Genomic DNA, 12,284 nt, shown 5'->3' with positions numbered 1-12,284 from the left:
CCTTGTTTCTTATTTTTATCAGGCCTCAGGGTTTTTTCTCCCTTGCTATCTCCTGTGTTGATGGTTTTGTAGTGATGGATTTTCTCACCGTACTTTTTGGCTACTTTATTGGGCTCTTTTTCCTCTACCAACCTACTCCACCCTAATCCCTTCCAATCTCCGATACTGGGTAGGAGAGAAAGAAGGATAAAGGGGAGATGTGATGTCAATCTCATTAGACTGCTAATCTCATTAGCGTTGAGTTCCTAGGAACAAGTCCAACCTTTGCAGTCAAGGTATCTCCAACCAACAATCACCAACCCAGCAACCAGCAGTCACCACCACCACCAGCAGCAGCAGCCGGGGACCAGCAGTTGCCCCCTTTTCTGGGCTCTGGCATTTTTATACCCTCTGAAGAGTAAACTATCTTCAGCTGGTAAAATCATGGCACCTGCATGAGACACAGGATAGTTAGCTACTGTGAATGATGAAGCAGCCCCATATTTCACACCTGCATTGAAACAAAGACATATTTATATAACATCTGTATTTTTAAAGAAACCCAGATTTTCACTACAGGATTTGACTCTTTTTTTGTTTTTGTTTTTAAGTAACACTTCCATCTATTTTTTTGAGGATTTCATTGTGATCATTTTCATCCTCCTCCCAATGCCTACCCATCCAACCTGTGTATGTCTGTGTCTGTGTCTGCATCTGCATCTTCATCTGTGCCTGTATATCTTTTAAACCCATCAAGTTACTTCGTATTGGCTGACTACTATGGGTGTGGGGTCTGCCTTGGAGTGTAGTTAATATACCAAATGTCACTTCATTGGAGTAATTAACTTTCCCTTTCCAAGCAGCAAGCAATTGCCAATAGCTCATTAGCTAGCGGTAGTTTCTTGGGTCCACCTTTCTTGGCTTGAGTCTGTGTGGGTCTTAAGCATGCTGTTATTCTCACTATGAAGTCATGTATGTACCTGCCTTGTTGGGTCTGCAAAATGCTATTTCCTTAAAGTCATTCTCTACCTCTGGCTCTGACCATCTTCCTGGCCCTTCTTTTACATAAATGCTTGGACCTTGAAATTGACCCGTTGTGGGTCTCTCTATCTACTGCAAGAAGCAGCTTCTCTGGTGAGTGTTGACGCACTGATCGGTAGGTATAGCCATCACTGGTTTCTTTCTATTATTTCTCACATCTACTGATTGGCTTTCAATGTAGCTACCCGAATCTCACAGTATTGTAACAAGCTGCTTAAACTAATAGTAATTCAAATTTACTTGATTATTAAAAACAAACAAACAAACAAAAAAACTATGTATTTGTGAAGCTTAAGGCTACTGGTATAATCTCAGTACTTGAGATATTGGGTGGAAAGATTGATATGTCTCAGAAATATCCACCCTCCCCAAAATCCTTCCAGCTACATCTATATATAGAGAGAGATAGGATTTCTCTGTGTAGCCCTGGCTGTCCAGGAACTCATTCTATAGACCAGGCTGGCCTCGAACTCACAGAGGTCTGCCTGTCTCTGCCTCCTGAGTACTGGGCTCAAAGGCATGAGCCACTACCACTCAACTAATATTTTTAACTCCTCACTACCAGGTTTTTCTCTTTTTTGGTGTAATAATTTACATATTTTATACTGTATTTTTCTTAGCTTAGCTATATCTTAATTACCTCTTTCTCTTAACCTATTAGAGGTATGAATCACTTTCACTGTGACATTATAGCATTAGAATATGCTGGTTTGTGCTGTCTATGTACTTTCTCACCATGTGTTTTCCCATTACTAGTTTGAAGCCTTTTGTTTCTGCTTAAAGGATGTCCTTTGCCAATTTTGGCAGAATGAATAAACTTATTCAAGGAAAGCATTTAGACATTTATTTCTAGACTGATTTGTCCAGTAAAGTATATTGGGTTAGCAATTTTTGTTGGGTTTTGTTTTGTTTGTGGGGGGTAGTTGCGGTTTCTGTTTCAGCCTTTGGAATATGTCATTCCGTTGCCTCTTGGCAACTGATATTTCGGATGAGAGATCTGAGTGCCTCAGGATGTTTAAGAATCTTCTTCCTACTTCCAAGATTTAATGTTTGGTTTGGGGAGTTGAGTCTGACTGAAGCCTTTGCGATCTCTATACTTAGGTGTTTATATATTTCCCTAGACTTTTAGCTTTGTTTCTTTAAATAAACTCTCTGCCCATTTGCCTCTCTCTTCTTAGAATCTTGTGGTACAACATTTTGGGTGTTTTAATGATGTCTCCTAAAGCATGTAGACTTTCCTCTATTCTCTTTTATTTATTTCCATGACTAGATAGTTTTAAATATCCCATTTCGGAGTTCAGATTATTTCTTCTGTTTAATAAATCTGACTGTTACATTTTTCACTTCATTTATGGTAGTCTCTAGCTTCAGAATTATAAAACTCCCCTCTTTTAAAAGAACATTTCAATCTGGTAAACTATTTTGTTCATTTTTTGTTTTCCTAATTTCATAGAGCTATTTGTGTTCTCTTAAACTACTATACAATTCCTTCAATTCCTTTTCGAGGGATTTCTTTAGATTTCCAAGTCTTTGTTCTCAGTTGTTGGACAATGGTTGCGTTCTTTGTAAGAGTGCACTTCCTTGGATTTTCATTTTTTTTTCTTGCTTTGTATTGATGTGTGCACATGTGATAGAAGCCTCTTCTGAGTTTTTTAAGCTAGCAGGGTTAGAGGTATTCATCTCTGTGAATAGGTTTATGGGAAATAAGGGAGTGGTTGTGCCACCTCTAGATCCAGTGACAACACAGTGAAGAAAGTCTGTGTAGCTGTTAGTTGAGGTTGGTCCTACCTGAGATTATAGCAGTCCTTGTCTATAATGGCAGCACAGGCTGTAGGAGTCTTCCTGGTCTGTCATTCTCCTACGGAGGAAGCCATAGGTAAGGAACCTCTCTTGGTACTTGGTCTGTTTTACAGCAGTATTGGAAATAACATTCGTGGTGTTGTACATGGATCCAGAGTCTTAAAAACAAGCACTTTGGAAGGACCAAAGACTAGAACCTGTATATATTCCAGAAAATGTTAGTTGTAGAAAGAATCTCTTAGAAGCACCACGTGTCAATTAAAAAAAAAAACTTATGGCCAGTGATGTGGGACAGGAAATAGGAGATGGGACCATCTGGCAGGGATAGAGACAATTCTGGGAAATAAGGGCATGGAAGATTAGCCCCAGAATGCTAAGGAGACAGACGTAAACCACGCACCTGAACTCAGGTTAGAATAAAAGGAACAGTAAGTTAAGAGCGAGTCAGAGAGCAAGCAGTAATTTATGACCTAAGCATTTATTAATAATTAGTCGCAGAGTTGTTATTGTTGGAAATTAAGTAATTGGGAAGAAAAATTAGATTTTACATATCCAAATAATAATAATTTAACTATGTGATTATTAGTGGTAATAATTACTATTATTCCTAGCAGTGCAGCAAAGCAGGGTTTTGCTCTGTAGCTTTGACTGACCTGGTACTCTGTAGCCCAGGCTGGCACTGAACTCATGGTAGTCCTCCTGCTCCAGCTTTTTCAATGCTGAGATTACAGGTGTGCCACCATACCTAGCCAGACTTTATTTTATTGGTGAAGATTAATCACCCATCCAATGTACACTGATAATTTTGGAAAATGCAGATTAACTCTAATGGTTAGTGTCCCGTAGTTGGCTTTTCTTTTTTCTCAGTGTCCTCTAGTCCAGTGCTACCTACAGTTCCAGAGCAGGACCCATGTCTCTTAGAGTTATTTTGACAATTGTTTGTGCTACTCATTCTGTTTTCTCTCAGAAGTTCATAACTCCCAGGGATGTTAAAGGCACTTACAGGTCCTGCAATAAAGTGTTTAAATCTTTTTCACCTTATTTTTACCTAAACATCTTTAACCTTGGACTGTTTCAAAAGTCCACTTTAGAAATATTGTTCTGTGATTTGTTGTTTGTTTGTTTGTTTGTTTATGCCCATTATAGTTACTAAAGAAACCCCAACTGGAGCTGCAATTTTCCATTTTTCCTTGGAAATTTAGAACAGTGAGGGCATGTTCCTATTGTCTGCTTTGGTCTACTAATGCCTGGAAATGATAGCTGGAGCCCTCGGGACTGTCTGGGCAGCAGACAGTGTGGGGCCTGTTTCTATCTGTGACTGGCTTTGCCTCATTCTGGAAGGTGGCCTGGAACTGTGTCCATGCTGGCTCCTGTGCTGTCTATGGTAGTGCCCAGCATGAAGTCTTCTGGAATACAAAGACCCTGTCACAGACCCTTGGAAAGGGCTTTAAAGATGGTGTGATAGGAAATAAGCACGGAAAAGAGAGAGAGAAGCCTGCCAGACAGAGCAGAACTTGAGCTGACGGAATGACCAGGGGCTGACCTCACATAGGTTGTTTTCCACTCACACTGAGCCCTGATGCTGTGTTGTCATGGCACGGAGAGCTTCCGAGATCACACGAAGCACAGCTCCTAGATTCAGCAAATGGAAACGTTGAATACTGGTGTGTCTGTTACTGTCCTCATTCCTGTGATCAAATACCCAAGAAAAGAAGCTCCAGGAAGGACAGGCTCCTCAGTTTAGGGGTGCAGCCATTCTGCCAGGGAGCGGGCCATGATGGTAGAGGTCACATTGCATCTGCAGCCTGGATCAATATTTAACTCTCACACTATCTCAGAGTGGCATTTCAGATCAACCCCAGTAAATTCCTTGAATGATTAGGTTCCATACAGCATCTAAGATGTCTATACTTAGTATATTAAGGGACTTGTTATTTGTCGTAAGTGCCAATTCAATTGGGCATGCTTGGTCTGGCATTCTGTCTTAAGCCTGTGAAGCCCATGGGAGGACTTCACTTGTTTCTTATCCTTCACATTACCTTCTGTCACAGTAACATGGATCCAGCATAAGTTAGACTAAGCTTACACACACAAGACGAACGAATGACCCTGTGTACATCATAAAAGCATATTTAATTTATGCATGCTTATCTTATCTTTACATAGGATTCCCTGTCTTGTTGAGTTAGATCTTTAAGAATTAGGAGTCATTAAATGTTAAGGCCCAGTGAAGCAGCCCATCTTCCAAGTGGAGTTCCTTCTATTTCCTAAACATTGTGGAAGCTCCTAGGGGACAACAGCCATATAGTTTTCTTTAGAAATGAGCACCCTTTGGGGTTTACTTTGGGCCTTCTAGCCTCAATGAAAATAGTGAACTGGTTTAGTTTGGCGGCCTCTGTTGTTGCCAACACTACTTAATGGGATTTCTATAAATGTGACTCATGGGCCTGTGTGTCCTTGACACTCTTTAGGCTAGTCCTCTTTGGTAACCCCTCTGGCTTTTAGAGGGAACTAATGAAGATTGCTTGATCTCTGTGTCCCATGTTGGGCTAGGCAGTATCAGTATCAGTCTGGGGCATCTCATGTCTTCCTGGTGGAGGGGCATATTGTGGATGGGGTGTGGTGTGCTGACCTGGGCAGTATAAATGGATAGAAAAGAGACCCTCCTTGTCTTGAGAGCTTATGCCACTTTGGGGAAAGGGGGGAAGGTAGACAGCTGTAATTCAAGTCTAGAATCCTATCAGAGAGGACCTCTATGGAGTCAGGAAATGAATGACAATGACAGTGCTGATGGGTCCCAGAACTAGAACAGGATAGCTATAAAGCACATAGAGAATCCATTCCTCTCCAAAAAAAAAAAAAATTTTTTTTTAATCAGTGTTCTTTGTATGTGGCTCCACAGTCCTTTCACTGGCCACTGCAGCAAGGTCTTCCCAGAAGGGGATGGTCCTGGCTGCCTCAGTCATTGTGGTCCCTGTCATTCAGTCTTCCCAAAGGACCCTTGAACTCCTTCACTCCCTTCTACCTTGTCTTCTCACCTGACCCCTGAGATGGTGGCCCCAATCTCAGCTTGAGGGTGTCTCTCTGGGGACATCTCATGGTTTGCATGTTCCCCCTGGAACCTCTTCGTCATCTTATTCCTCACATTTGTTTTCTGGAGACCCCCTTGGGATTTTTTTTTCTTTTGTCCAGAAGGAAGAGAGAGCTGTAGCACCTTTTCAAACTCTCTCATGTGTTTCCATGATGGTGGGGGCACAGGTTTGTTTTCATAATCACCACAGCCTTTCTGGGGCTCCCACCTACCTCCCACGCTCCTAGATCAAGGTAGTCACCCCAGTGCAGCTGTCAGCAGGGACAGGATTCCACATAAGCAGGACAGGATGTTAGAGAGGTGAGACACTTTAGAAAACCCAACACAGGCATTTCTCATCACAGGAATTCAGAGTTAACATTAATCTCCACTAAGCTTTTGTGTGGTTAATTTCAGAAGCTCTCATTAGCCCAAGATAAGTCAGCCCACTATGGCCTACTTCAGACGAACTAGAGGTTCCACAGTGGTGACATAGATAGACGTGGGTAGAACTTACTTGAATCTCAGAAACCATGGTATGATGGCTCGAGTCAGCTGCTTATCTGAAATCAGCCAATGGCCAACCCTGTGGTCTTAGAATATAGCAAATCAAGGTGCCCTAGAACACACTACATATTTACTCTTCATGAAAAGGCCAGTCCTTAATGCTTTCTTATGGAAGACTTAAGGAGGTGCAGACCAAGCATCTACTTTGCAGGGTAGCTTAGTGGTTTTGTTGTGTTCCAAAAGGCAGAACTTGGGTTGAGTGTTCCTTAGGAGAAGCAAATGTCTACAACATTCTTTCAAGAGCCCAGAGTGACCAAGGAAAGGCTCCTGGGAGTTCGTTGTTGAGATGGATCTTGAAGGGTCGATTATCACATAGATGACTGCAGAGAGAGGTTGAAGCTTTGCCAGCCCGTGGGAGCTGTAAAGCTTTTCAGGAGAGGAAGACAACCAGCTGTACTGGCATCAGGGTGGTCCTGGTTGCTTCCTGGTGACATGACATTGTCAAGAGGCTGCATGCTGAGGCCACCTGTCCCCGTATATGCTCACACACAATTGATGTAGAAATGGCAATAAATACCTCCCTGTGTTTATACAAATTAATGGGATTTGGGGACTTGGGTTTTACAAGAGCCACCTCAGAAGCTTGGAGGACTTGGTACCTAGTTGCTTGTTGACTTTGAAACAGGCAAGAGCTTAAGGAAGCATGGCCTTGCCAAATAAAATCAGAAGGAGGACCGTGTGTGTGTGTGTGTGTGTGTGTGTGTGTGTGTGTCAGAATGCAGATTACCTTGCTAATTTTGCTGAGGAAAACTCCCCTCCATTTCACTGATAATAGAGTAGATATACTTGTAGTCTTTTTCCTCCAAAGAACCCAGAATATATACAGCTCTAAGAAAATCCATAAAAAATACAGAAGGGGGTTGAAAATGATTCTTGCCAGTCTCTGAGTTTTATAAAAGTAGAATTTCTGTAAGCAGGTATGAACACATGGGGTTTCCCCATATCTTTGAGCAAAGCGCATATAGCAGGGGCTTCTCTCTGCTGAGACTAACCAGCTGATGAATCAACATAGCCGACAAATCTGTGTAAGAGAGGAAGGGTTTATCCTGCTCTCAGTTGGAGGATACAGGCCATGGTAATAGGGGACGCATATCAGCAGAATCGGCTCACAGTTGTGGTGGTAAGAAAGAGAGGTAGCTTTTATCTGGGTAGATTGGGAATAGAGATCCTACAGGAAGTGAAGCCAGGTTACTTCAAGGTCAGCCTTCTAGCACCCCATTTCTTCTAGCAAGGCCCCATCTCCAAAAGTACCACCAAGTCTTCAACCACAGGAGCAAATGGGAGACATGTCCCATAGTACATCCCATTAAATGAATTCCCCATGAGTCACACCAAATCCTTGAAGAGCTATAAAAGGAAAGAGTGTGTGGGAAATGAATTTGGAATTTATCTCATGAGAAATAGAAGAACCCTTGTTCATGGTCCTCAAAAACAAATCCTGTAGTTGGTAGTAGTGTTGGTCCAGAGTACATGTGAATGGCAGTAGGCTAAAAGGGGCTGGAACCCAGTCCTGCCTCTCACTCATATACAGTGAACCTGAGCAGGTAAAACTCACCCTTTGAACACCAGCCCTAAAATGCCATGGGTATGCCACAGGGTTGGGAGGAAGACTGAGATCATAGAAGAAAGCTTCTGCAAGGGCAGACAGAATCATTGTGATCACTCACATTCCCAAAGTACACCTCCCCCCCCCCCGACACACACACACACACACACACACACACACACACACACACCTCTGTTCTGGCCATTTTCCCCACAGACTGCCAAAGGCAAAGTGCCATTGGTAGAATAGTTTGTCAGCTCACTACAACTAAGAATTGCCTGGGGAAAAGTGTCTAAGTGAGGGATTTATCTAGATGGTGTGTGTGTGTGTGTGTGTGTGTGTGTGTGTGTGTGTGTGTGTGTGTGTAGGCTTGTCCTAATTATCTTAATTAGTGTGGAAAGACCCAGACTGAAAGTGAGTAATATCATCCCTATATTGTTTAGGGCTCTGGATGTAAGAGTAGAGAAATCTAGTTGAGCAGTAAGCAATCATCCCTTTATTCTTTCTTCCTCTGCTTTTGACTGTGCATCTGACCTGCTGCCTCAAGTTCTTGCTTAGAAGCGCCTGAAATGACGGACTGTCCAGGAACTGTAAGCTAAATAAACCCCTTCCCCTCTACATTTGCTTTTGTCAGGATATTATATGTCAGCAACAAAAGTGAAACTAAAGCATTGCTAGAGGCAGATGGAGTCTTTCTACTTGAGTGATCTTAGAGCCACTTCACAGCTTCACTTCATTCCCTCCCTCCAGCAAGGTGTACCCTTTGCCTTCTGCCTCTCTTCTCCTGGCCAAACAGCCTCAGCACATATCCCATTTCTCAGACGGGCTTGGTGATATTAAGCAGACTCAAAATCCATAGCAACTACCTCCCCTATGTTCAGGTTGAGCCCACCAGTCTTGAGCCTTCTTGGATATAGACCTGCTTGTTTTATACCCACTGAGGACTGCTGGGTCCAGGATCCCACCTCCTACTCTCACAACTGGCTAAAACCAGTTCAGAAAACAGAGCCCTGGAAGTGTCAGGTGGCTCACAGTTTTCTTTTGTTTTCTCTTGGAAATAGAACCAAAGCTTAATTGTGGTATCAGGTGCTCTGAAGAAACAGACCAAGGAGAAAATGAATGGCTGGTTTCGACAATAGATCACATACGGTCAATTGGAGATTATGAAAAGTCTTACAAGTACAGTTTATAATGTTTTTATCCCCCCAGGTGTCTATGTCTGTCTATACTGGCTCCACCCTGGCCTCCTGTAGCTCCTAAAGAATGCTAATCCAAAATTGGGTTTGGGATTCTGCTTAAAGCTTCCTCTCCCTCTCTGAGGGAAGTCTTCAAATATGCACATATTTGAATATGCACAATGACCAGGATCCAGATTGACTTAGCTAGAACTTTTGTTGGTTCATTCTGGGAAGTTCCAGAAGCACTGACTGGGGTGGAGGCTAGGGTGGGGCACCAGGAGCACCTGTTCCTCTTTGCATCATATGTTGATGCCTTCTCTCTTCACAAGCCCCCACCTTTCTGAACCCTGGAGTCTTTCCCCTCTTAAGCATCATGTTATGGAGTAGGGTGGATAAAAACATTACAAACTGCACTTGTAATCAAATTTCTTTAATGACTGATAGGAAAAGCTGATCCACAAAGATCTATTCCACACTGTGAACTGGTGACTATGTTTTATTGTCCATTCCTTAATAGCCCCGTCTTCCTGTACCTCCATGGAAACCTGACTCCTTATGATTGTCTAGAGTTTCCAGAAAGCATGACAGATGCTCAGATATAACCCCTGTGATAGTACTCTAGGAAAACTAATTGAACAGCACCCTTGGCTAAATTAAGGCTGAAAGTCTCATGGGCATTCCAAAGTCACTGCTTTTTCGGGTATTGTAATTGATAGAAAGAAATTTTTAGATATACCATTTTAAAGATATTATTAAAGATAAAGATTATATATATGTATATAATGTGTATATTACATATGACCACACAACACACACACACACACACACACACACTGTTCTACTTGCATTTTTATTGTTGTAATAAACTATCCTGACAAAAAGCAACTTGAGGGAGAACAGGGTTTATTCTACCTTACAGTTCATCACTATGGGAAAATCAAAACAGGAATTTCAAACAGCTACTCATATCACAGCTTGCTTGTTTTGTCTGTGCTCCGTTGGATTTCTTCACTCCCATACAATTCAGAATCCCCTGCATAGGGAATGGTGCCACCCACAGTGGACTAGTTCTTCCCTCATTAGTTAATATAATTAGTACAACCCACTACAGACAAGCCCAAAGGCCAACACAATGTAAACAGTCCCTCATTGAGTCTTCCTTTCCAGGTGATACTAAATTTTGTCCAGTTAATAACTGAAGCTAACCATTACATGCACTTAAAAAAAAAAAAAACCCACAGAAACAATGTCATGATTTCATGCCTACTCTAGTGTACTCTTTTTAGTCAAAGGACACCAGCATATGTGACTTGTCCCATGACTTCTCTAGGCTTTAAAGGGTCTAAGAGGGCCTTCATATTCCAGAGGTAGAATCTCCTTGTTGAAGAACTGCAGGCAGGAGCCAGACCTTCCCTTTCAGAATATTCTAGGGGTGATCGGGAAGTCTCCTTATCTTTAGAACCCTTTGGACCTACTGTAAAGGTTTTCCCTTGAGCAGTGCTCTCGCATTTGTCACTTCACCAAGACATGACTTCTTCCTGCTAAAATAAGTGTTTGGTGGGGCAGCTCTCTGTGCAGTAGTTCATATACTATGATAAAATATCCTATCAAGAGGTGAGGTAAGGGAAAAAAGGGCATGTTAAGGCTTACAATTCCAAATTTCAGTCTATTATTCGGGGAAACCAAAGTCAAGAGCAGACAGAGTAAATTCAAGAACCCTTGCTTGCTTGTATGTATGGTACATTGCTAGATCTTTTTCTATTTTTCTAAGATTTGTTTCTACTTTATACATATGAATGTCTGCACATGTGCACCACATGTGTGTGGTGCCCACAGAGGCCAGGAGAAAGTATCAGATCCCTGGAAATTGGAGTTAACAAATAGCTGTGAGCCACCATGTGGGTGCTGGGAGCTGAATCTGAGTCCTTTGCAAGAGCGGCCAGAGCTCTAAACATGTTCAGGGCCCAGCCTTGAAATAATACTAGCCTTCTTCAGTATGGGCCTTAATTGCTACCTCAATTAGCAATCAAGGCAGCCATCTTCACAGTCATGTCCACAGGCCAGCCTGATTTACATAGTCCCTCATGAAGACTTTCTTCCTCAGTGATTCTAGATTGTATCAAGTTTACAACTAAAAGTTTCTGACATTGTGCTTTCACTCTACTTAACTATTGCTGAGACCAGCTACCGGATGGTCAATTGGGACCCACAGTATTTGACTCAGGGAATAGCTTGGAGGAGGGTTAACCACCACAGAGAATGTTCCTGGCTCTCCCTCAGGGTCGCTCCATACATTGTGCTATGCTGTAACTCCTGAAGTTAATCCTTTTTCTATTTCTTCCAGATAACTTGTTCAAACCCAAAGAAAGATGCATTTCAGAGAAGGAGATGCATATGAGATCTAAAAGGTACTTGGCTGTTGTGGGAAGTGTGGAAAGAGCTGGAGAGGGGGCTGGGAGGCTTGAAGGGCCCAGATGCTGTTCCCTCAGGCCAGGGCTTCTAGGCCTATATTTAAGGACGGGGGTCTTCTTGGCTGCTGATCTGAAAACCTGGCTGAGGTGAGCAAAGCTGTCAAATTGTGCCTCGGAATGTTTATGCTGCTCTTGGACTAACTTTAGGAAAGTGGTGGGTCTTGGATTCAGGAGTGGGCCCATAATTGGTCCCTAAGTGATCAGCAGATTCTGAACTAGAACTCTTCCGTGCCTTCGCCTCGTGGCTCTGGGCAGGAGCCATGTGCGGCTGCACCTCTGAAAGTAATTTTACGAGGAGGAGAGAACCCATGTTTTCTGGAGGGCCTTGACTATGGCGGTCCTGAGGAAAAGCTTCCAAGCTGGAAGCCGACAGAGCAAGGGAGCCAGAGGGGCCTCAGAGGGGCCACAAAGTGGCTTTTCTGGCAAGTCTGTCTCTGGCAGTCTTGGCAAGGACCTGCCAGGGTCCTCCCTGCTTTGCCTGGGCAGTCACCTTTCAAGACTCCCACTAACTCTTAGCACCCTGGGGCACACAAAGGCTACCATTCTTCCTCGGGACCTGGCTTCTTAACCAGGACACAAAGGCTCAGCGGGGTTGGCCATGTTCACACACATAAAATGTCATTAAGCAGTAA

At 42.9% G+C, this 12,284-nt stretch overlaps 1 protein-coding gene across 4 annotated transcripts in view; it reads left to right on the top strand.

Annotated features, from left to right (window-relative positions):
* CUNH10orf90 (chromosome unknown C10orf90 homolog) overlaps positions 1–12,284 on the top strand; it is a 147,751-nt gene that overhangs the window by 131,503 nt on the left and 3,964 nt on the right. For 3 of the 4 annotated variants that reach the window (XM_031388634.1, XM_031388631.1, XM_031388632.1), the window contains one exon: positions 11,526–11,589. In XM_031388634.1, coding sequence (XP_031244494.1) covers positions 11,526–11,589 — 64 coding nt within the window. Of the gene's footprint in view, positions 1–8,550; positions 8,594–11,525; positions 11,590–12,284 lie in introns of those variants that run through there. The other variant, XM_031388633.1, reaches the window with a different exon arrangement.

This window comes from Mastomys coucha, unplaced genomic scaffold (genome assembly GCF_008632895.1).
Source record: "Mastomys coucha isolate ucsf_1 unplaced genomic scaffold, UCSF_Mcou_1 pScaffold21, whole genome shotgun sequence".
Taxonomy (NCBI): Eukaryota; Metazoa; Chordata; class Mammalia; order Rodentia; family Muridae; genus Mastomys; species Mastomys coucha.
Note: the sequence above shows the minus strand (reverse complement) of the source record. Positions and strands in the feature narration are given on the sequence as shown.